This window comes from Stereum hirsutum (genome assembly GCF_000264905.1).
Source record: "Stereum hirsutum FP-91666 SS1 unplaced genomic scaffold STEHIscaffold_9, whole genome shotgun sequence".
Classification (NCBI taxonomy): Eukaryota; Fungi; Basidiomycota; class Agaricomycetes; order Russulales; family Stereaceae; genus Stereum; species Stereum hirsutum.
In genome coordinates, this window is record NW_006763139.1 from 12,632 (window position 1) to 35,914 (window position 23,283).

The 23,283-nt window shown below is 51.6% G+C and overlaps 6 protein-coding genes across 6 annotated transcripts; 2 read left to right on the forward strand and 4 right to left on the reverse strand.

Annotated features, from left to right (window-relative positions):
- Positions 1-731: 731 nt before the first annotated feature.
- On the forward strand, positions 732-1,098 carry STEHIDRAFT_157841 (uncharacterized protein; the record flags this gene model as incomplete). The annotated part of the gene is made up of 2 exons (XM_007305251.1): positions 732-934; positions 993-1,098. 2 exons carry the CDS (start codon positions 732-734, stop codon positions 1,096-1,098), a joined length of 309 nt encoding a protein of 102 aa, XP_007305313.1.
- Positions 1,099-1,945: 847 nt separating this feature from the next.
- STEHIDRAFT_98741 (uncharacterized protein) lies at positions 1,946-3,433 on the reverse strand (the record flags this gene model as incomplete). The annotated part of the gene is made up of 4 exons (XM_007305252.1): positions 1,946-2,269; positions 2,769-3,003; positions 3,079-3,177; positions 3,255-3,433. The coding sequence occupies 4 exons, from the start codon at positions 3,431-3,433 to the stop codon at positions 1,946-1,948; spliced, it is 837 nt and encodes a 278-aa protein (XP_007305314.1).
- A 723-nt stretch (positions 3,434-4,156) lies between these two features.
- STEHIDRAFT_147738 (uncharacterized protein) lies at positions 4,157-11,753 on the forward strand. Its single transcript, XM_007305253.1, has 9 exons — positions 4,157-4,713; positions 5,222-6,226; positions 7,336-7,845; positions 7,924-8,145; positions 8,218-8,341; positions 8,397-9,467; positions 9,545-9,751; positions 9,810-10,462; positions 10,517-11,753. Exons 1-9 carry the CDS (start codon positions 4,352-4,354, stop codon positions 11,439-11,441), a joined length of 5,079 nt encoding a protein of 1,692 aa, XP_007305315.1. The 5' UTR covers positions 4,157-4,351; the 3' UTR covers positions 11,442-11,753.
- A 413-nt stretch (positions 11,754-12,166) lies between these two features.
- Positions 12,167-14,429, reverse strand: STEHIDRAFT_147739 (uncharacterized protein; the record flags this gene model as incomplete). Its single annotated transcript, XM_007305254.1, has 8 exons — positions 12,167-13,083; positions 13,153-13,259; positions 13,322-13,463; positions 13,552-13,646; positions 13,723-13,927; positions 13,996-14,032; positions 14,122-14,245; positions 14,313-14,429. The coding sequence occupies 8 exons, from the start codon at positions 14,427-14,429 to the stop codon at positions 12,786-12,788; spliced, it is 1,125 nt and encodes a 374-aa protein (XP_007305316.1). The 3' UTR covers positions 12,167-12,785.
- A 1,593-nt stretch (positions 14,430-16,022) lies between these two features.
- On the reverse strand, positions 16,023-19,122 carry STEHIDRAFT_131897 (OPT oligopeptide transporter; the record flags this gene model as incomplete). Its single annotated transcript, XM_007305255.1, has 14 exons — positions 16,023-16,042; positions 16,105-16,185; positions 16,253-16,292; positions 16,345-16,542; positions 16,608-16,747; positions 16,808-16,927; positions 16,988-17,485; positions 17,542-17,620; positions 17,692-17,857; positions 17,917-17,984; positions 18,043-18,069; positions 18,133-18,255; positions 18,312-18,658; positions 18,834-19,122. The coding sequence occupies 14 exons, from the start codon at positions 19,120-19,122 to the stop codon at positions 16,023-16,025; spliced, it is 2,196 nt and encodes a 731-aa protein (XP_007305317.1).
- A 389-nt stretch (positions 19,123-19,511) lies between these two features.
- STEHIDRAFT_147740 (aryl-alcohol-oxidase from pleurotus Eryingii) lies at positions 19,512-22,517 on the reverse strand (the record flags this gene model as incomplete). Its single annotated transcript, XM_007305256.1, has 15 exons — positions 22,432-22,517; positions 22,200-22,375; positions 22,051-22,132; positions 21,933-21,996; positions 21,776-21,869; positions 21,608-21,714; positions 21,478-21,553; positions 21,270-21,398; positions 21,196-21,212; positions 20,971-21,139; positions 20,835-20,906; positions 20,655-20,746; positions 20,343-20,594; positions 19,723-20,148; positions 19,512-19,637 (listed from the first exon to the last, which is right to left on the reverse strand). Exons 2-15 carry the CDS (start codon positions 22,321-22,323, stop codon positions 19,512-19,514), a joined length of 1,830 nt encoding a protein of 609 aa, XP_007305318.1. The 5' UTR covers positions 22,324-22,375; positions 22,432-22,517.
- Positions 22,518-23,283: the final 766 nt, after the last annotated feature.

The following is a 23,283-nucleotide window of genomic DNA, read 5'->3' on the forward strand; positions in this document are numbered from 1 at the left end:
CGACACACTAGTGTTCGTCCATACGCCTTGGCGTCCCATCACACGCGCAGAAGATTCGCTCACATACCCTTATCGATATATGCTCTCTTGGGACGACCAGCACTATACCAATGGTGCAATAATGGAGCTGCACAAGAAGGACGATGACAAGAGACGGACGGCTTTGGAGTGTCATGAGTTTTCCCGGGACCTGGTATTGCTGAAACATATGGGAGCTCAATGTAAATACCTTCCATTTCTCCAATACTATAGTGTGTAGTCCCGGAGTTTGGAATTACCGTGTGGTCCAGGTAACAAACAGTATGCCACAAAATAATAAGAAAATGAATTAATTGGGGAGGTCACACGGGTTAATTTCCCCTTCTGACAAGGTGATTCGTCAAAGTTGACAATCACCTTCTTTTCGCCCTCACCGTAATTCACTGTTTTGGGGGGTGAAAGGTGAAAATCACGACTTGAGCGGTGAAAGTCAACCCGGGCCGCTCTCACAGTGATTGAGTCTAGTGGCAGATAGTGGCGTAGGAACAGGATTTACAGAGGCACGAAGGTTCAAGGAAGTTTCTCCCGTCTGACATTGGAAGAACAATAGTGGCCACTGTGTGTATCCCAGCCTCGCTCTATAAAAGCCTGGGAGTATTGCAACCCATTCCAACAGCAATTCATCCCTTCCTACTCCGTGTTAGAAATTCGTTGCAACTTATCTTCTCATCCCACCAATCCCTGCTTGAATCATGTCCCACCTTCTCGCAAAGGTCAACACCACCCTCAATACCATCTCGGCGCAAGCTCGCTCCCTGGGAACAGCTGCAATTACCTGGAGCAACAAGCTACCGAACCCTTATGGGAGAAATCCGCAGCGCAAAGCACAAATCGAGTCTTTGATCGTGGACTTCGATAAAGACAATGGTCTAAATGCTGTTAGCGCTGAGGCAGTGTTCGTCAATTTTCTGCTTTCATTGACCACAGTACAGGAGCTGACGATTTAAATCTAGATCGGTTGAACACGAGGGTGGGACAAACCCAAATGAACCTAATCATGTTACTGTTCGTTTCGAGAAGGACAACGGTCACGTCACCGTCCGCCACGTCCCTGTCTAGCTTGGGTCCCTGTAAGTACGATACCTACCATTGCCATGTTACGTGTTTGAATGCTGACTTGTGCATCAGAGCTACTGCCGCGCACTTCTTATTAACTGTGTACTTTCTCATTACTTTTTTTTCGGAACCTATGGTAGTCGATACATGGCGACAGTCTTCAAGACATTGCGCGCAAAAGGCAAGAACCTTGCAAGGAATGAAAGTAGCAGCCGGTGGTGATTAAAGGAAGTCCGAGGGCTAAAGCCTGCCGAGTGTCAGACTTTTGCTAGCTCAAGGCCGACAAGAGCGTTGGAGCACGTCCGAGCGTAGTCTCGAAATCCAGACTCTAAAGATCGAGGAAGACAGTCGTTCCTCTTCACTATAGAGTCTGGAGTCTACGTCGGGCTGCTTCGCCAAACCTAATAATCCAGGAAACAGTCAGGTGTCCGAACCTAGGCAGTGTCCCTGACAGCAGCGCCAGATCTTTCTAAGCATACCGATATTGTCAATCTCTCCGACTCGCAGTATAGACAGCGAGTGTGTGACTTGTCGCCGTCAAGGAATCACTGAGGTAGTCCTCAGCTCGCCGCAAGGAAGCTGACATGAGCGTCGAAACAATGCCTGAGAGCACTATCCTATGTGGACCATGGGATGGGAGAGTCGACCGAGATTATTTGAAACAACACAAACGATTGCGTAGACAACGTCGAAACCGATGTCGTGATCCGACATTCTGGGTGAAATTACTTACAAGGCCCAGTACGGTGAACAAAGACACCTATTGACCCAATCAATGTGTTAGCTTTGTAATACTTGATAGTATAATTTCATACATACCTTCCATAGCGGAGCCTCGCAATTCTCCCGCTCACAGAGACGGTACCAATCCTTTACCACTACCTCGTTCTATCTTATCCTTGTCCTCCTCCCACTGTGGTCTCGCCAACCTAAACCCCTCGCCCACCCGCGCATACGTAACGTCCCCTAACCTTCCCACCGCCCTGAACTTCGCTGGATCTACCGTCCTATTCTCCGTCAATACGTCCTTCCTAACATGTATATATTTGACGAGTCCGAGAATGAGTGTGGTAGAAACTTTGCCGGTGGTGGGTGAAGGGATGTCGTGCGCCGCGTACAGGGTGCATTCCATCGAGAAGGCAGATTCGAGGACGCGTGGTGGCTTGACGTGGATCTAAATATGATAAGAGGGATATTGATTGTCAGCTATTGTGGGAGTTATTGGACGCATGGGCGAGCGGAAAATGGAACGAAGGTGAAGAGTATTGACAGGGATGAAGGGTTTGAGACTGCGCTCGAGTTACAAGGAATGATCGTGGGTGGTCAAACCTTACAACAGCGTCATCAAATTACTGCACGTTATCAGGCTACAGAGATGCTAAAAAAATCTTATACAGAAAATATCAGGCCTCGTCACGAGATCTTTGCGAGAATGCGGCAACAGTGCCCAAACGTCGACGACTACGTGCATCAAGCTATCGCAGTAGGAATAGACGCCAGCGAACGAGAGAAACTAAGATTGATGCGATACGATCACAGGTATGCCGACCGAGATAGATGGAGAGCGAGCAGCCGAGGAAGTGATCGATCCCAGGGCCAGATCAAGTCCCAATATTTTCGCTGAAGGATTACCGTAGCTCGAGGAGTAAACCAAGGAGGGTAGAAGCACTCACGCTGGGCTCCTTCGTCAATCCACTGATCTCCCACTCGTCCACCCCGTGCGGCGCATCGATCGACGTGATATTCGCGTTCTCAATGAACGGTTCACTAATAATGTTGACCGTGAACTCTTTCGTGGCTTTGATATTGGCGACTGTATCCTTAGGGCGCGGGGAGCCATCGGGGTTGCTGTTCGCCGAGATCGAGATCGAGATGAGGGCTGGGTTGGGTGAGACTTGGTTGAACCAGCTATGGGTGTTCCGCAAACGAGAAGATGCAGAATTCAGTGACATCAATGGCGCGGGAAAAAGAGAAAATAATGACCTAAATGGTGCAAGGTTCGCAATACCGCCTTCGCTGAGAGTCGAAACGAATGCGATGGGACGTGGCACGATCCCACTGATCATCAACTTGTAGATCTGCCTGAGATGCGATAACGAAAGCTGTCAGGGTTCCTTTACCACAGACCGCAGTATCATACGAAAACTGCAAACACATACGCAGGGGTTTCCTTCGAGATATCGAAAACCTCCCAACCTTCCTTTGCTCCATCGGCCCAGTCTTTCCCTTGCTCCGTGCTCGTAACGGGGTCACGATAGTTGAACGATGGGTTCGGCGGAGCGGTATGCTTGAATCGATAGTCCTTGTCGAAGGATGGGAGATTCTCGTTTGGTGACATTGCGAGCTCTGATCAGGATGCGAAGATATTTCAAGGCCTATGAAAGAAGGTGGGAAGAGTTGGGGAGGAGAGCTGGGGCTGGAGGGTTCGGCGTCGCCGAGGAGAACGAGTAATCCGTTTTATGACTTAGGGGGCCCATCGTAGACAAAAGGGAACGGTGAGAGTATGTGTGACAGAGATGGCGTTTTGGGTGTCGGGTTTTACGGTGTGAGAGCACGATTAGTAAAGTAAATGACATCATGGTGAGCTTGCATACTCAGGACGAAGTATAAGCTTAAGAACATCCTCAGTTCACACAGACAAGCAAAGAGCATTAGACAGCCTGAGGGAGCCCAATCCGTGACAACAAATGTAGTCGAAGTGATCATTGACGGAGACGCAATTGAAGACGACGTCAGCATCAAAATCTGCAATGATCCCAATTTCTGCATTTGTGATTCTGCCTTCGTGATGAGGCCATTCGTGACCACAATCATTTTAATAGAACTCAAGCAGTGCAGGAGTAGAAGTCGTAACGGGTGCAAGAAATTGAGAACGTCGAAGTCATGAGCAAGCGTGATGAAAGATTGAGAAGACCGAAAGGGGCAGAAACCCTGTGGCGGGGTTAGGGGTTAGATAACGTCGATGTCCCCAGCTTTCCGAAAAAGGGAACTGGAGGCGAGTCAGTGATGAAGCTCGCTAGACTGTTCTTGTCTCCTTTCTCTTGTCGACCACCACCATCTGCGCTCGACCACCCACGCTCTAACCCAACGCAACCCATCGAATCTTTACACAACGCAATACTTATTTCTTGACTGTATACTGTCCGCTTTGAACTGCTCATATTCATAATATTTATTCCGCTCGGCTCTCTTGGTTCATTCGTCTGCGATATCGTCGCTATCTCCACTTTCTCCCTATACCTCATCGCTCCGTTTAATGCCATCTCGCAGCGCTCGCAATGCCAAATATCTTCAACAAGAACGAGAACAGCAACAGAACTCTGACAACAGCGACAATCCGAATTCTAACATCCTGGCTAATTTACCATCGGACCTTTCATTCGACGATACACCACCATCACCACCGCGCACTATGTCACTCGACTTCGACGATCCGCCAGGACAGTCGACGAACATGTTTGAGCCTACGTCACACGCTCTCGAACGTGTAGAGGACGCGATGGAGTTTGGGAGCGGTATGGGTACAGGCTTTGGTAGTGGCGCAGAGGAGGGTACGGCAGCCGTTCCGAGTGGAGTGGAGGAGATACAGGGTGGTGTTCCATTGCCTTTGACTTCTACGTAAGTCTCCAAACTTGTCTCTTTCTCTGTTATTCTCGCGCACTCTGGAAGTGCTGCGTTTTGGAAGGTCGTAATGCAATTCTGGCCCAAGTACGAACGTGCCACGTCGCTACGCCACACAGCGATCGGAACGGTCTAGATACTGCACAGTAATGGGGTCCGTACACGCACGTCGAAGCGATCGTGAACGGTCAACGTCAACTTGCGTTACTCTGCATGGATCAATCTCGTCGCGAGAATGATCCGCACCGTTACAGTGTGGCACGGTATGGAAGCTGTGCACGATGATTGTGTGGCGAGGGCCTACTCGTGTAGAGAGCGTGTTGCATATCTCGAACGCCTTATATCATGGCCTTCGTCCATATAGGGGCACAATGCCATACCAATTCGTTCCGTTATACTGCATCTACAACTACTATCTACCATTCCCTTGCGCTCTGTTCCTCATTGCTCCTTTCAACTCGCTCAAATCTCAAAACTGAATTATTTATCTTCCGCTCTACCGCAGTCGCACAACCCGCAAGAAACGTCCGAAGAAATCTCACTCTCAAACTCACGACATGCACCTCTCCGCCACTGTCGCATCAGTAGCCGAGAGCTCGCTCGCCACACCACCCGCAACCGACCTTGGAACACCCTCTCCTTCGCCTGGCCCCCCTGACGTCGATTCTGCTCGCTCGTCTCCTTACTCGCATGGGTCATCGTTTCCCCCGTCGTCTAGACCGCCTTCGATCCCATCTTCGTCCCTTCCTCCGTCTGCGGTAACATCTCCTCGATCAACAACCCAGCTCGGTCTCCCATCTGCACATCCTCCTGCACCGGAGATGATTAGTCCCCAGAGCTATCCGTACGCGAGGACTTCGTGTGACGACGCGACTGACTCGCAACCACAACGGTCCCAGCCGTCATCGAGGAGCGGAAGTATGCGAAACGGCGGTAGGGGTGGTGGAGGTGGAGGAGTACAGCAGCAGAGGGAGAGGTCACTGTCGACATTCGAGGAGGAATTTAGAGCCGCTTTCGATTCGTCCCCTTCTCCCTCGCCTGCGCCAGCGCGAGCTCCCGCTTCGGAAACGAAACCTCCTAGAACAGCTCGTCACGTCAAGCAACATCGTTCGACTCGCGCTATCGAGCCTCAGCCTCAGTCGGGATCGGAACCTGTACCCGAACCCGAATCGACTTTCAACTTCGCCTTCGACCAGGATCCTACACCGACGCTTGCACCTTCCGAGCCGGCGAAGACGATCCGTTCATTGCGGCCGCCTCGTTTGCCTCCAGCCGTGCAACCAGCAGGGCTTTCGCCCATATCTGCGCCCTCGATATTGGAGGAGAGGACTAGAAGGACGAGAGGTTCGATCGCTCAGGGCGACGAGTATGGGTATGGATTGATGGCGAACGTCGAGAACTACGGCAGAGGAGACTATGGAGACGGGAGGTACGGAGTTGGTGCAGGTAGAAGAGAGGAACCGGTGGAGGACGAAGAGATGGGGCATGTTCGGGCGCCGGTTTTGGCCAGGTACGTTTTGATTATCCTCATCTACTGTTTTCTGTTTCCTGCCTGTCAATTTTCTTTCGTTTTTGGTCCTTTCAGTGGTGCTTTTTTTTTGCCTTTGAGTACGATGAGCGACTTGCGGGCTCTCATACGACGCAGAGGGCTTGATGTTCAGTTGTCCGCACAGCGCTTATCATGCAAGGCACGACTTATGTGAATGATGTTGCGCCGCGGCGCAAGATTGCCCGCATCGTTCATTTTCAATTCGGTCTCTTGTTCTGTTTCGTACTGGGAGGACACAAGCGGTTGGATTACGACGTGAGCTCGTATACCAATTCGCAGCGAGCTTTGAGCGCTCATGCGGGGAAAATTATATCCGTGTTGAGGAATCGTTGTCGACTTGCTGCAGCAGCACGGATCAAGTTTGCCTCATCGAAAATCGTGTGGCATGTTATAATTAGTGCGGCCTCGCAAATTTGTCTGTTCCACGGATCTGATTCGCGCGCATCACACACGGATTTCGGTGTACTCTATATACACCCTCAGCCAGATAGCGGTACCCGAGCCTAACCTACAGGCTACTGTATTTTAGCTTCAGAGGACCCTTATAGGTTGACAGGGTTACAGTAAATTAGTCGTCCTACATATGTAGGCTTCAAAGCTCGTTATCTTATTCGTTCCCGTGCGCATCATGATGACTCGAGATCCCGCTACTTCTCTTGACGATCAGTGTCGTGCCCGAGACACGTTGTGATTGGGGGCATCTCCTAAGATCCTTGTCCTCACGCTCAGTCATATAGACTCCGGTCGAGTCCGTTGTTCTCGACGTCCATAACCCCCTTCTCCGTTATTTTTCGTAGTTCTTATCCAGCCGTTCCCTCTCTGTTTTATGCATTTTTCTTATCTTTGATTGTTCGACCGATTTGGCGGCGTCTGTACTCACAAATTCTCTTTCTTTCTTTTCTATCGTCAATGTCTTCGTCGCATCACCGCTACCCGCCCGATTCAACGACTCGCCACCCGTCGTGCTTACCCTACCTGGACTACGACTTCGATTTCGACCACAACTACGACGCTCACGACCATCCAAACCACACCACTGCCGCTCCCTCGACCTCAAACGCCCACAATAGGCACCACACGCGGCTTGAATCCCTTACTCGCACCGTGAAGACCTACGTTCCCTCCTCCATCCCGTCTCTTCCTACCGGACTTCCCTCTCTCCCCAGCAACCTCCCTTCACTCCCTTCTAACCTGCCATCACTTCCAACATCAATGGGCGGCTTGGGCATCTCCATTCCTTCCGCGGTCCCTTCGCCTCCGAGGGTTTCGAGGCCTGGCGCATTCGGAAGTATGACTTCGCCTTCGAGCGCAGGGACGAATCAACAGCAGCAGCAGTACGGCCAGCCAGCGTCACAGGGATGGAATGTTGGAATGGGAGGGTCTGGTGGAGACGGCGAAGTGTTCGGGTTGGACGAGGACGATGCACGTGCGGTTGGCGATGGGCACGAAGAGATGAGGAGAGGGGTAGGCTACCCCGGTGCCCACGTTCTTCGGGACGAGAACGTTGTGGATGGGGGGAGGGTCTTGTGGTCTAGATGGGACGTCTTACCCGCTCCTGCGAAAGGTCATGGCAAAGCCAGGTGCGTACTCGGAATCTGGGGTAGAATGCCACACGACTGACTTTGCTCACTCATTACGTCGGCCCATTAATTTCGCAGACACCTCCTATTCGTAGGTTACACCACCGGCCTGCACATCTGGGATTGCACAAACCTCGAGCGAGTGCATGAGGTTTTGAACCTCTCCGCGTCGACCTACAGACAGTCGAGGACGTCCTGGGGTAGGGTGCGCTTCGCTGCCGTGTTGCCTACACCGGCTGGTGGGACTGGGAGTGAAGTGGAGGACGCTTTCGTAGAGAAGAGGCCTTTGATCGGGGTTGTGTACGTCCAATTCCTCGCGTTGCTTTCTTCTTTTCCTCCACGCGAGCTAATTGGTGCTGTGACGTCGAACAGTGCCCAACGACCACGCGAAGAGCCCGAATTTATTGTATATTCGCTTTCGAGCCACGAGGTGGTGAACAGGCGGCCCATTCCCGGCCTTGTATCATTTTTGTCCAACGCAAGCTTCATCATTATCGTACGTGCCATCTTTGCTTATTTCAGGGGCGACGTTAACCTAGTACGCGATATAGAGCACATCAAACCCAGCAACTCTCAGAATACTATCATCTTGTACACTTTCATCGTTATACTTAATCCCGGCCCCTTCACTTTCACTCATTCTTTCCACTACACCACGCATAACAAACAACACGAATCAATTCACGACCCCAAGTAGGAGTACGACGAACGCAAACCAACAATATCAACAACATAAGGATACCAGTGTATTATTAAATCAGACCACCACCGCTCCATCTCCTTCCTCGATTCATAATCATCTAGACACGGTTCCCCAACCCGTATTCGCTCTCTCTGGCCGGCTGCTCGCTTTCGCCTCTCCACCTCCACGTCCCGACTCCCCCGCATCAACCTCTACCTCCAGGCAACCTCGCGAACGTACTTCTACACGAACTGATTCGACCGTCGGTTCCGTCGGAGGTATCGGTGCAGGCGTTCGTGGAATTGGAGGCATGTCCCAGGCTGAATTGGGCAACGCGGCATTGAAGGTTGGCGGGACGGTCCTCAGTGGGCTGTGGAGTGCGGGGAGGGGTGCGTATTCCGCTGCGAGGACAAAGATGGCGGGTGAAGGTGGGGCGTCGTCCCCGACGACGCCTACGTCGGTGGATCCAAGAGTTCAGGCAGCTGGAGGTGGATTAGCGGGGATGTGGTTTTCGAAGAGTGCGCCAGCAGCAAGTCAGAGGGCTTACGCAGCCGATGGGGGTAGGGTCGTTAGTTTGAACGAGGAAGCGACCGCAAGAGCGAGGGAGGAGGGCATGGAACCGATGATGAGTACTTCCTCGGTTTCGGACAAGCCGGCTGGATCGTTCGTCACCATCGTCGATCTGCAGCCTCTATTGACATTGGGAGGCAATGACGATACCGAGACCAAGCCGGAGACGTTGGCCGAGTTTCTGGCACTCAAGAGACAGGCAGTCTCCGGCTTGAAGTTCTCGGAGGATGGCGCGAATATCGTGGTTGTACCGGAGGATGGACAAGTCGGAAGAATGTTTGCGGTTCGGCCGAGGTCGAGGGCACTGAGGAGGTTGAAGAGGGGGGGCGCTCAGGCAGTTGGTGCAGGCAGCGAGGACGAAGCTGTGAAGGTATGTTCCCCGTTTTCTTTTGTCCTCAACGACTTTTATCTGCAGCGGTTCGTCATTAACACATTCTTTCTGGCTAGGACGATGGTGCACCATGGCATATGTATGACCTGCGAAGAGGCCGAACGAATGCGATCATCGACGGGATTGATATTTCGTCCGATGGTAGATGGGTGGCGATGGGTTCAAGAAAGAGGACGATCCACGTCTTCGCGACGAACCCATACGGTGGCAAGGCTGATGAGTATTCGCATACGGGCGGTAGGGTTGTCAACTGCAAGGAACTTGTAAGTTGTCCGTCCAGGCTTCTGTGTGGCATGTACTGACCAGGCCTCGGTGCAGCAGCCGTTATCAACGAGCTTGTCCCCCATCGTTCGGTTACGTGCCACAGCCCCCCCATCATCGACGAATGAGCAGCTTCCACCATCGCTATCGTTCGCATTCCTAAATCCTGCCCTAGACACAGTCCCTCAACAACTCCTTCCACCCGCGTCAATATCCACTCCAACCTCTTCGGCCCCAAGTTCAATCAGTTCATCGCCATCACGAGGGCTGGAGCCGATTTCCCCGACCCAGCGCCTTCGCCGGCCGACAAACTACCAGGATATACTCGTCTTCGACGAAGCCGACAGCACGCTCTCACTTCGTCGTTTCTTCGTTGATCCCAAGGCAGTCGAGCAGAACCTCAAAGTCCCAGGCTCCGTTCCCGGTTTCGGCGGAACTTCGATATCTTTGCCAAGCAGATCTTCGCTTGGATGGATGTCAGGAGCTGGAACGTCTCCTCAACCTACAGGACAAGCAGGTCGCATAGTGAGTAGTGGAGGCAGTGCTGGCCCTAGTAGCTCCGCATTATCGGTAATGATGGAGAAAGGGAGGGAGATCGCGGGTAGGGAGGTGGATGTTGCTTCTTGGAACCTGAAGAGGGGAGAGAATTGGCCAGAGGTTAGGAAGGCCGTGAGGAATGCTCAGGGGGACGTGAAGCCGATCGCATCGAACAAGTACGTTTTCCTTGTTTTCCCGCCGATCCAGCGTACTGATGGTGGTATCGCTAGCTGGTTGGCCCATGCCGAGCTACAGACTTGCTCCCATCTGCCTCTCGTGCTCCCTCGACCAATCTATCTCAACCACCAGTTCTCCTTCCACACTCTAGGCGATGATTACCACGCACTTATACGTCGCTATCATTTCGACTTCCACGCTACCCGCATTGAAGTCCGAAAGGAAGTTCAGATCAGCGCGTACACCGCCGGGGGCAACGGCGAGTCGTTCATCGACGACTCCCAAGCTGGCCTTCAACACCTCGGCCGTTCTTCATCCTTCGACGAGCCGCTCTCTTCTGCAATTTCAAGCGACCTTTCGCACCTCATGGCTTCATCGCCACCCGTCATCCCTATGTTCCCGAATGGCGGCGTCGGGTCGAATTCGTTCAGGAATTCGTTACCTGTGAACAGGATGGCGGCAGGTCTGAGTGAAGGTGTCAGCGAAGGTTTGGGAAGATTGCGGCGCGAGATCGGGAGGGTTCGGTCGCCGAGAATGAGCGCGAGCGGGGGTTCGAGGCCCGACAGTCGTGGTCTGATCGGAAGCGTTGGGACGAGCTATGGCGAGGACGACGCGAGGGCGGTGGCGCTTGAGTTCGACGAAGAGGACGAGGACTTCATGTTGGCGAGGGACCCGTCGTCTGCTACGCAGGACGACGACGAGTCACAGTCTGCTCCATCGATTTCGACACCGTCATCTACTGGAATCGTTGGACGTCCTGCAGCGAAGGGCCATGATGATGAGCATGGTGATACCGGAAGGGACGACGATGGGACGTGGATGGAATGGGACGAAGAGGATCAGAGGGTGCTTGAGGATGCGGAGCAGTTCCAGGAGATATCCGTGGTTGGGTTCATGGATGAGGAGCAGGAGCAGCAGTCTCAGGCGAAGACGAATGCGAAGGGTAGGAGTAGGAAGGTCAGGGGAAGGATGGCGTAGGTGTAGAGGAGTAAGTGTTCGTGTGGCGCGGTGGCGCTTGGATATCGATAACAGTTACCAAACATTCTTCGACCTCACTGAATTCACTCTTTTGTTCAGCAACGGACTCCCGCCTCTCTTCTCACAGAGCGTGGTACATACGTTTAGTTCTGATTCACTTCGTGAACACCTGGACTACTGCGTACATACACGCTTCACGAGCAGAGCTTCTGGCTTGTCACTTGTGTAAGATAAATACTTCATAGTACTTATGTAGTAGCGGTACTTCTTGTTACTCCGCGGTGAAGAATGGAAGTATATTTGAGGATCAGTGAACTGCTGTGTATTTCGCGTAGTCTCAATCAACATCACACGGAGCGAGCGCGTTCGCGATATTGAGTATGCGGACTAGATAGGCCGTCGCAGAGACATACGGTCGCATCAGTAGACCATGCGCATTCATGATGGAGAGAGTTAGACCTTGGGATCGTTCGACATCACGATGTGCACTCGACGAGCACTCTAGTACGGTTGCTCCGCACGCACTGCCCCGCTTCTCACTGACACCTTGCTGACGAAACACGGCAGAAGAGGACAAAAGCGAAACAGTGGTATATACATATCATATAGTCCGAACCTTGGACCTGGCGCCATGTCCATAGATATCACGGAGACTCGGATGAGATACATGGATGCGTGTAAGAATCAAGACTAACAGCAACTGCCAGTAATTGTAAGGTCCATTCAGAGACGAAATAACGTTCGTGATGTCGAGAGCAAGAGTATTCGTCCGTCGTCCATATCGTTGTCCATAATCATATCGCAAACTCTGAATCGAGAGTCCAAGGATCGCATGCAATGTCTGTGTGTGTGGTCCATTTCGATGCGAAATAACGTTCGTGATGTCCATAGAGCATCGTTGTCCATGTCCACATCATCGTCCATAATCGTATCTCAAACGCAAGCGTCCACGTCCAAGGCTCGATCGCGTTCAACATTGAGAGATCACCAACGGAACAGAGAAATCAATCATTCAAACCAAGGAACAAAACAAGAGTCAGAGTCAAAGACAGGGCGGGGTAAAACACTAAAAAGAAAGTGGTATACGTTGTAAGGTAGGTAGCTTCCAACGAAAGTTCGGTGCGGTTTCGGTATCGTTTCGGTGTGCGATCCCAAAAGAAAAGAATCCATATCGATATCGAGAAAGGGTTGGTGGGTGGGTGGGTGGGTGTGTAAGTTTGCAGGCTCATGTCCATCATAGATTCTCACTCTCCGTCCACTCTACTCCTTCAATCAATCCAAACTCCAGCCTCTCACGAAAGAAAATCAATGTCAAGTGCATAAAGATGTGCCCAGATCAAACGCTCAGACAATCAACAGAGATCCCAAAGCCATACCAACGACCATCGTCAACCCCGACGAGTACCACCCCATGCTGAGAGCCGCAGGGGCACCGCTCGACGACGCGCCGGTCGCGGTCCCGGTAGCACCACTTCCGGTCGCGCTCTTGCTGCCGCTCGAGGCCTTGGAAGACCCGGTGGCGGCGGCGGAACCACTGCCGGTGGTCGAGGCGCCGGTGCCGGTGGGGCTGACGCCAACGAGGTCGGTGAAGAGAGCGGAGGAAGTGTAGGTAATGCAGTTCGAGGTTGCGGCGGGGGTGGGGCTGAAGGAGGAAACGAGGAGTGGTTAGTGGGTTGAGTAGGTAGCGTGCGAGGTGAAAGGAGTGACGTACGTGTAGGGAATGTCAGTGATGGAGACGGTCTCGGCGGGCTGGGTGTACACGCTGGTAGCACCGTTAACGACGTAAGTTCCAACGGGCGTCATGTCGTCACCCTCGCACTGTACATCACCAGTCAGTACCTTGTCTTAATGCACAGAAATGGGCAAAGATGAAAACGTACGTATTCGAAGACACCGTCCTGGGCGTTGTTGGGCGCATTGTACGTGCACCCAAGCCTGTCGTAGATGTTCTGGCAGAGACCTTGCGGGTTGGAACCAGTCTGGTCGCAGACCTTGCCACAGGTGAAGTTACCGCCGATGAAGCTAGTTAAGAAAGAGCATATAAGGAATCATCCTGGGACGGTGGGGCAGGAACATGATGACGTAGGTGGTGAAGAGAACCAGGACGTACAAGGACCAGTGGTTAGCCTGGGCGTATGTCGAGTTGTCGCCGTTGCTCGAGGGGAATGCGTTGGAGAAGACGGCACCGCCCATGGGGTTACCGTTCTACGATGCAAACGATATGTTAACCTCAGGTTCCACCCTAGCAAGAGAAAGCCGCGAAGAAAGAAGAGACACGCACACCGTCCTGTCCTCCAGAATCGAGCTCTCCTCCGTAGTCGTCAGCCGGGATGTTAAGCAGGGTCTGGTCGACGAACGCTGCGATCTGCAGGTACGAAGGAGTTTTAACGAATTGGATACCGGTGATAGCGCCCTCAGGGATAAGACGGGTGCCGTATCCCTTCTTGGTGCACCACGCGACTTCCTCGCCCTCAGAGTCAGCGATGCTAAGAAGAGAACGTGGCGAGGTAAGCACGTCTGAAGTGGACGGAAGAAGCGAGGATGGGGGACGTACGCAGTGTTGGCTTCGGGAGGTGCCCAAATACAGAAGTCTAATTATAGATGTGCACCGTGGGAACGCGTGTTCGCCAGTCAGAATACGCGAGGCAGACCACCATTCAGGAGAGCGAAAAGAACGCACCATCGATGTGGTTGACAACCATCGTCTGGCACAGGGATTCCTGGTTCTCCGTTGTCGAGTTGCAGACATTGTAGCCGGTCTGGGTTCCACGGGGGTCAGCGGTGTCGGTGTCGACTTGCTGGGGCTGTTTGTCCGGTCCATTTCGTAAGTTTCAGACGCTGAAGAGAAGACATTATGAATATAGAACGTACAAGAGAGCCCCATGTAAGGGTCTTCGAGATGAGCGGGTCGATGGAGTTGAAGTAGTCGGCTTTGACAACCGACGTGGCAACGACGGCAAGAACGGGCAAGAGAGCAGCACGAGTCATTGTTGTGAAAGGATACGAGTCGAGATTCTAAAGGATAGTGGGTGTTCGAGAGCGATTAAAAGAGCACAGTTCGTAGAGGTAGTAACTCGAACGCGCGATGAGGCAAAGGGGAAGAGTTAAGGTGGGAGAAGAGAAAATCGTTAGCGAACAGCGCATCAAGAGGCCCTATATATATCTGCGGTCGCATATCCCCGGCTGTCCGCGTCTTGCCGCGTGCCGGCTCCTACCGCATTCGGACGCTCTCCGTTCCTCGACCTCGCGTAAAGGTGCACGAAATTCTCTGTTTCTTGGACTTTTTCTGGCCATCATACCTCGTACAAAAGCCCAATTCGCTGCATCTACAGTACATAGCTGAATCCCTTGGCATACTCGATGGAAAGTGGGGGCTGCGGTTGCTCAGACAGCCTGCGGCTTGGCACTGGCCGGGACCCGTTCGAGACATGCAGAAGCCCATATCCGGTAACCGATATGAATTCTTATAGAAGGTGCTCGGGCCTTGGACTCAAACAGTGGTTTTGATGTCATGGTGGGGCTTGCCATCCATGGGACCATCCCCTCAGGCTTCATGAGCTATAACCTATAAATATGGCAGGCTTGAATGGTGGGATTCTGAGTCTGAAGGTCCTCGGCAACTGTCTACTCACTCCTGATTAAAATGACCGGGGAGAAAGTTGCCGTAATAATTCACGCATTGCCAATGCGCCGGTCTCCTGTATATAAAGCCCGTGAAACAAAGGCGTCCAATAAAAAGTCACGTTTCTACCGTAGGATGTCATAGGGTATGCCCCGATGGTTACGTCGACGTTCCTCCACGAACGCAATATTTTGAACAATATTGAGTGATTTGTTTTCCGGGGTCACACGCCGACGATGCTTAAATTCAGGAGTGGCAAGACTCCGTTTCCATGCCATTCTCGGTTACCTATTTTCGAATCGCCGCCAATATTTGCAGAAGAGTCCAAGCTGCGGTTGGCGGAATTGCTCGATCAGTTCCGGGCACCTCTTGTGCTATTCATAGCCGTATCATGCATGCACGGACCTGTTTGCGCGTGTCCCTGTCCGTCAGGCTTTCGCCAGGCGGAGAACTTGTCGATGTCAGCAACCATTCGATGTCGATCAAAATGGCTTCGAGATACACCATGGTTGCCCTTGACCTGAAGCATGCATGTTTGGGCCGATGCAGCCATTGAATATTCATGGACCAGTCATCCACTGCCAGGTGCTCGAATCCAGAGAAAAATGAGGCGGGGTCGACGAGACATCAGCGTTACGTATATACTAGGTTTCATCGCCGAGATTCGTAGATGACGCAGACTTGGCACCATGTCTGCCCAGCAAAAATGAGGTTTTCCAGCCCTCTTTCGAACAAAGTTGGTCAATATCGGTAATATCTCCAAGCTTAAGGCGATCAAATCGACAGGCGAATGCGTTTCGCACTCCTGAAGAAAAGAACGTCCGACTTCAATTCAGCGCCGTACGTATCGGCATTCCCGATTCTGAAGGCTGTTCTGCTGTTCGTGATACGACGATCTACTATGCTGTCCCTTGGAGGGAACTTCGTCCTCATCAAGACACAAGGACACCCGCCTCAACCTACCCGCAGTATACATTCACTGGAACATCGGTAGCGATTGTCAGTAGCTCATTATTCGAGAGAGCGGTGGAGAATGCGTACTTGGACATCCCACAGCCGTACCGTGCACACTGCCCGAAACACCAGCGATTTGCAGGACGGCGTTGATAATTCCACCCAGCCCTGAAAGTGATCGATGAGCGAGATAATATCCTCAGACCTTGTCCGACAGAACGCATCGAGAACTTACCTTCACCAGCGATCATACCAGCCGCCACCGGGAACATATACTGCTCGCACATCAGTCAACACACCCCATTCGAAGAACCTGAAGGCACAGACCATCGTATAACTCGCCCCACCGAACCTCCGCCACGTCAATCCCGCGACACTGCCCATGAACATAGCGATAGGGTACGTGCACGTATTGAGGATGAACGCTATGCCTATCGCGTTCCAGTTTGGGACTAGGTGGCGCTTTGCGGGTGGGACGAAGCGGTATTTGAAGATGGTGGTGAGGACGGCGAGGATTCCTAGGCCCTGGTGTGATTCATAAATGATAAGTGCTAGTGCTGAAATCGTAAGCTGGGGAGATGAAGACGTACGATGGCGGTGTAGCCACTGGATGGAGGGATTGGGAGTGTTGGAGACGAGACCGCAACGGCTACTGCGCGCCACGAAGCTACATCAGGCGCAGGGAATGAACAGGTAGTGGATGCTTCGAGGTCGTTGATGCAAGGATAGGCTGACGAAGGTAAACCGATCAAAGCGTGAAGAGCGAGCGTGAAGGAGTTACAAAACTGACCAGTAGAGAACAAAACATACATCCCAGTGCTCATGAAGATGGAGACAAGAGCACCACAACATTGTGCATAGAGCTGGACCCGCGGTGAAGCTCCGAGCAGGTGCGTCGACTTGAGATCACCTACCGGATTCAGAGCCTTCCTTCATGACCGTACAGACGAATATAAGTTAGCACACTCACCTAGCATATCCGCACACTGCTCCGAAGCACCCAGAGCGATCATCCCCGTCAACGAATTTAATCTCTGATTATCCGGGACGCTCAAATGCCGCCCCCTACTAACGCCCCCGAATATCAACTGACTCGCATTTCCAATACTCGTCACAGGAATCACCGAGACCCTACCAGAGCACTCTGCCCCGATGAGCGAGAAGAGAAAGGCGAAGATGATGGCGAGGAGGGTGACACCGGCGTTTTGATTGAATTGGGTGGACATGACGATCATGGTGACGACGGTGGCGAGCAGCATCCCGCCAACCCACATCCATGACGGGACTTGTTCGTGCGGAGGGGCTGGGTCGTATATGGGTTCTGATTCCGGGTTGGATTTGATGTATGAATCGGTTGAGGGGGGAGGCGATTTCCGCAGGCGAGCAAGGATTGGTTGTAACATTTGGTGGATAGCGGTGAAGACGCTGGAAAAGTTGCAAAATACTTCTGCGAATGAGGCACAGAGAACTGAAAAGTGCAGGAAGTGAGGTTCATCAACATGGTTTGATACGAAGGTGGCGTACGGATGAACGTTCCGGGCCAAATCAGCCAATACCTCGGGGAAGGCTGGTTGACAGGATCATCGAGTACCATGTTCATCATCTACGTCGAATTTGTAAAATGTCAATGATCACTACTGCTCTGTATTGACTACACGATACAGAAATGCTTACGCTGATATACCCAGGATACTCGGAGCTGACTGGTGTTCCGAAAGCTTTACCAGTGGCGATCAAAGCCGGACCAATGACCATCCACGATAGAACGCTACCGCCAAGGAACGAGGCGGAATTGTTAAATCCAACAAGGAGGCCTACACCGAGAAAGGCAGGAGTCCATCTATACGGCAGTTAATACATAAGTTAGATGCGCTCGACTAAAAGGGGAAAGTCTACTACTCGATGACCCATGAAAAGTTCTCCGCACGTACGATCCACGACCACCCGGCCCTATAGAACCACCAGGCCTATAGCAAGGACAAATAATTAGTGTTCTCCGCGACGAGCACGAAATAGAGAATGTACCCAGTGCCAGTCCCACATGATCCCGGGCTAAGAGAAGAACATTATCGTAAAGGTATACGATTCGGATGAAAAACAAAAAGGAAAACATACTGCGTATTCGGAGACCACTCTCCAGCATATTGCGGTGAAGAATGCGATGAGTAGAGCGTACGTTTTCTTCCGTGCGTTGACTGCAGCATTTTTCCCGACGTGAAGGGACCTGATAGTGTATGCCTGAAAAGCGATGGTCAGCTCTAGGATAGGTCGCAAGTCGAGCAATCTTCACTCACAGTGGCAACGCTGTTTGGAAAGACGAGCTTCAACCTCAGGATATAGAACTTACGTAGCGGAATGGTGAAGAAAATCCCGAAATATGCACAGCAAATTGTAAACGTGAACAACCTCCCGATGTCGTCCTTCGGACTATTCCCCATGACGCCTAACTGATACATCGCCGGAAACCCACTCGCAAACAGCAAACCCAACGATCCTGCTGCGGTTGCTGCACTCATCACACACACGTTCTCTTTCGGTCCAAAGTAGCCCCCTCCAAAGCGCTCGGGAAGGATACGAGAGAGGGGCTTGATGATGGCGAAGCCAAAAATGGAGCCAAAGAGTCCCGAGCCGAACGTCCAGCCTGTTTTTAGGCCGAGGTAGACGTTTGATGCTGCGATGACACCACCGAGTGTGCAGCCAACGAGAATGGCGCGGAAGGTGAGTTGATGAGGTTCTGGGATGGCATCGGGATCCTCGGGCTGCGTGGCCAAAGAGAAGAAAGATTATGAGATGCGGCAAGAGCAGAGAAATTAGACAAAGCTGCGAATAGCGAGGGAGGCTCACGAATGGGACATCTGTTCCAAGCAAAGTTTTTTCCTCGTCATCCTCGACATTGTCACCGACGTCCCCCGTAACTGACTTCTCATCCTCGACATTTGCCTCCAAGATAACAGTCTCATGGTCTTTCTCCTTCTCACCGTGTTCCTGAGGTGCTCCAGAACGCATGGATGCGACATCCACTTCGGCCGCAGAAATGTTCAAGTGGCCACCGTAGGAGAGCGCAGGGGGATCTGCAATGTTAGCCATGCTGGCCGTAGAGGTCATGGAGGAGACTTCACTGGAGTCAGCTTTATGCGCGAGGTGGAGACGATAAGAGGTACGGCACAGAATGAGCACGAGATCCTAGACTGAAGATAAGCAGGCAGCTTCGACATTCTTGTCTAATAATAAATATGCTTCAGCTGAAACAGGACCAGTGATGCATGAAGGGAATGCGTCACGCCTGAAGACATCGCGTACGAGGATATTTCTCGGGTGACTCGGAGCATTAACGTACTGTGAGAAGCGGGGAGCCATTCCGAGTTCTGTGAAGGTGAAAAAGTAGCCGTATCCGACCATTGGTAGGTAGGACATTCGGAGCCAGAGTGAGCAACCATCCTTTGCACAGAAAACAAAACATCGGGAAAGTCTCGTATTTATCGGATCTTGGCTGATCAAACCGCTTCAGCCCTTCGTGCTATGGCACAGGAGCTATTTTTGGACGCCCCCTTGATCAGGTCTGCAGCACGCTCTGCGAGAATATAAGTCGGCCCTTGTGTATGGACAGACGGGATGAACGGCTGAGAACGCCACCGGTAGCAAGCAAAACATCGTTACCGTGGTGAACTCATGGACGGACTCTCGAAGGCAAAGCAAGTCACTCACGAATGCGGATGCATCGACAACCCTCAACCCCACTGTCCCCTTTACCGTCAAATCCGACTTCAGTACTCCGCCACCTCTTCCACTTCCATGTGCCTTCCTCGTCGTGTTGGCTCCAGTGCCGCTATACACCTTAGGTTCCATAGCTGCCGTGCAGCACGGATGAAATACCGTCGCAGAATTGTTTCTTACATACTCTTCTATCTCTGCATCAGTAATGGCCTGCGCAAATTCCCCATACTCTTCGAGGATCCATCCATTCCATGACGATGCGGACATGAAACGACGTGCAGATTTGATCGCTGAGACCATGGTGAGAATATCGAAGCGTGTGGCGAGGAGGTTGGGATTGATGACTGGCGGGTCGAAGGGGGAGGATGACTGGAGAGTTATATTGCCGACTGAACGGTGTGGCACAAAAGGTGAATGCTATCAGCAATAAATAACCAATCGGGTCTGTAAGCCACCAACCTGACGATGGTGAAACGACGTTTGTGGCCATGGAAAAGAAATGGCCATCCGGGCGTGTCCCACTCACATATCTCAGCGCGTCCTATCGAGCGTATACAACCGATCGTTGTCATCAAGTCTCGTGTTGCCGACTTTCCGTACAAGTCACTCACTGAGAAGATAAACTCGTAATGCCCAGAAGTTGATCCTGCGCTAGGGTCTTCTATCGTCCCATTTCCAAATGCTGGATCATCGTCTCGTAGCCTCAAGAACCCCTTCTGGTTTGCGCCGCTCAGTATCAATTCTCCCGTACGATCGGTCTCCCAAAGACTGAGTTGCTCATTGAAGAACTCAGCATTAAGTTGAAGATTGTCAAGCGTATCATTTGAGCTGACGGTCCACGATGACCCTAAAAGAGGATGATCCTGCACGAGCCTGGTGTAAGAAGAATATAGAGAGAAAGGGAATTTGGGGAAGAGACTCACAACTAGCTTTCGTCCGACGCCTGGGATATCGACGAGTGTCTGTATTCCGAGAGATGAGAGTTGCGAGGCATCTCCTATACCAGACAACATGACTATCCCGAAGCAAAGCAACATATCGCGTAGGGATAGGTCAGACAGGCCAGACAATACTAAGATCAACGCCGATGACTGTCCACGCACGTATCTGGGGAGTCTTGACTGCACCCGCCGACAATATAACTTCTTGAGTTGCATTGAGTATGAATATCGAGTCTAACATGCATACACATTGTGATAATCAGATAATTATCTCCCTGTAAAGTGGAACTTTACCCACCGGAAGCGCTTTGAGTCAACTCGACACTCCTGAAAGCTGCGGTTTCGTTTTCAGATACTGTCTGGACGACTCTTGTCACGAGCGTGTTCACGAGAACATGGAGATTCGCTCTGGAGAGAGCTGGAGCAATGTATGCTGATGCAGAGCTGGATCTTACACCATTGGAGATCTTATGTGTCGTGATTAGGAATGATTGACTCAAGGGAAACGAGGGACAATGGATACCGTGTATGGAGCCCAGCCTGTACAACCCTGTCGAATGAGTAACCTGATAGTGAATCGAGACCATCTACACGCACTTATTCCAATAGTATTGCCCGAGTTCATGTCGATGTTATATGGATATTCAGACGAAAGCTCCGCCGATGCGTTAAGGACCCTATCGTCTGTAGGTAACCGAAGGCCGGGAAGACTGGTACGAAGAGGCCCTGTTGAGACATCAACACCAGCAGATCCGTGCGATCAAGTGACGCTAATCAATTGTCATGATGTAGATTGCGTACGAACCATGATGACCATGAATCGAGGACAGAATCTCACCACTCGTGTCGCGATGGTCCGTGGGTGCCGTCAAGTTTTCCATCTGTAAGTTGGAGTGAGTACACGGAAAAGGTCAGATAGGTGGGAGTCTCAGTACTTTCAAGATATAAGGGAAAAGAGACTCCCAAGACCACCCATCGTCTCCTGTAAAGTCTGCCCAACGATCGAAGTCGTCCATTGATCCTCGATTGAACGCCATGTTGTCTATATTCGAGAACACTAAGATGCACGTCGACTAAATCCAGTAACGATTTAGTCCACTCACTAATGGCCGTGGAGCCACCGAGCACAAAACCTCTCGGGTATGATACCGACCGACCATTCAACCCAGGCATATTGGTCGTCGTGAAATTCCAGTCCTGGATTACGATGAAAACCGTCAGACATGTAACATGATTGGAGGCATGGTATGACACCCGTACAAATTGCGATCCTTGGAGTCGACTTTGAAGCCCAGGTACTTTAATATTTGTGTTTTCGAAGTCACTGCATAGTCTGCTGGAGACGGCTATGTCAACATTCAAGTGGTTGAGCACTCACCTCGATCCAGCTTCTATTAAGAGAACGTTGACCTCCGCATCTTCCGTCAGGCGATACGCAAGAACACCCCCGGCCGCTCCGCCTTTTCCGGGGTAAAGTCACAATCGTAAGACAATAGTATTGAATGCTAAACAGATAGTGGAGCTTACCTCCAACGATGATATAGTTGTACCTCGTGTTTGCAAGAAGATCTGACGGAGACTGAAAAAGCGCCGCTTCAACGCCGTGAAGGCATAGAAGCAGGAGAGGAAAGACAAGGCGTCCGAAGAACATATCAGAGGGAAGGTCTAAGGATGGGTGATCCGAGATAGATGGCCATTCCTGCCTTTATATCCAGGGATTCAGTTAGATTAGGCGCTCGAACATTGCGGGAGGTATTACTTATGTAGTAACGCCCGAGAAGCCTGCAGTCCAAGTTGTACGTTAGCAAGCACTTCCACTGGCAGTCCAGCTGATAGGATTCGAGTTCTTGGAGCATGCTAGACAAAGTGCATATCTCTAAGCGGCCCTCGGGGCCTTCTTGGAGAGCAAGGTACTCTACATACATTCTAAGCCAAGTATTTCGAGGCCTGACGCCATGAGATATATTTGCAGCGGGACTCAGACGGCCTCTGTGTGCAGTTCCTGACCACGAGCAGTCATGGGTTCTAATATATACGGTATCGGTGGCGCAACAATTGACTACCAATGAACGAAAAATGTTGCAATCAGTCCGTTCTGACCACTTCTCCTTACGGTGAAGAACTTACTGTAATTCGGTACTTAGGTCTATCAACAGGGAGTGACGTTTTACCGAACACTTCTCAGGAGGCCATAGGTCTTGAATATATACATAAGGTCATGAAAAGATCGTCGATGTCGCAAGCGTATGTAAAGGGGAGTCAAGATAGACAAGCAGCATGAGATGAAGCAGACGCAGAAAAAGATATTTTCAACCGACGTGGAAGGCGCCGAAGGCATCATCCACTTCTCACGGGGAAAACACGCTCCTGTCACGCGGTAAGTGCCGGGAGCGTCTTGTCTGTGACGGGATCGTGTTTTTGTGGCACCTGTGTAGTTAGTTAGGGGAGGGGGACCTTTGGCAATGAAAACCGTTCGAAATTCCCTCGAAATTCCACGGAGTGACAACTTTGATGGCAATGAGGTAAACCCGGCAACGGCACCCGAACAGATAAGCTTGATGGGCGGCGCCTTGCGTACCACTGAAGCGCCCGCACTGGATCGTGTTTCTGA

What these genes read in the sequence shown, in the direction of transcription:
- STEHIDRAFT_147738 (XM_007305253.1), top strand. Translation starts at nt 4,352, where the DNA reads ATGCCATCTCGCAGCGCTCGCAATGCCAAATATCTTCAACAAGAACGA. An exon ending in AGGCCTTTGATCGGGGTTGT is followed by an intron (nt 8,146 to 8,217) that starts GTACGTCCAATT and finishes GACGTCGAACAG; the next exon opens with TGCCCAACGACCACGCGAAG. An exon ending in TTGTCAACTGCAAGGAACTT is followed by an intron (nt 9,752 to 9,809) that starts GTAAGTTGTCCG and finishes TCGGTGCAGCAG; the next exon opens with CCGTTATCAACGAGCTTGTC.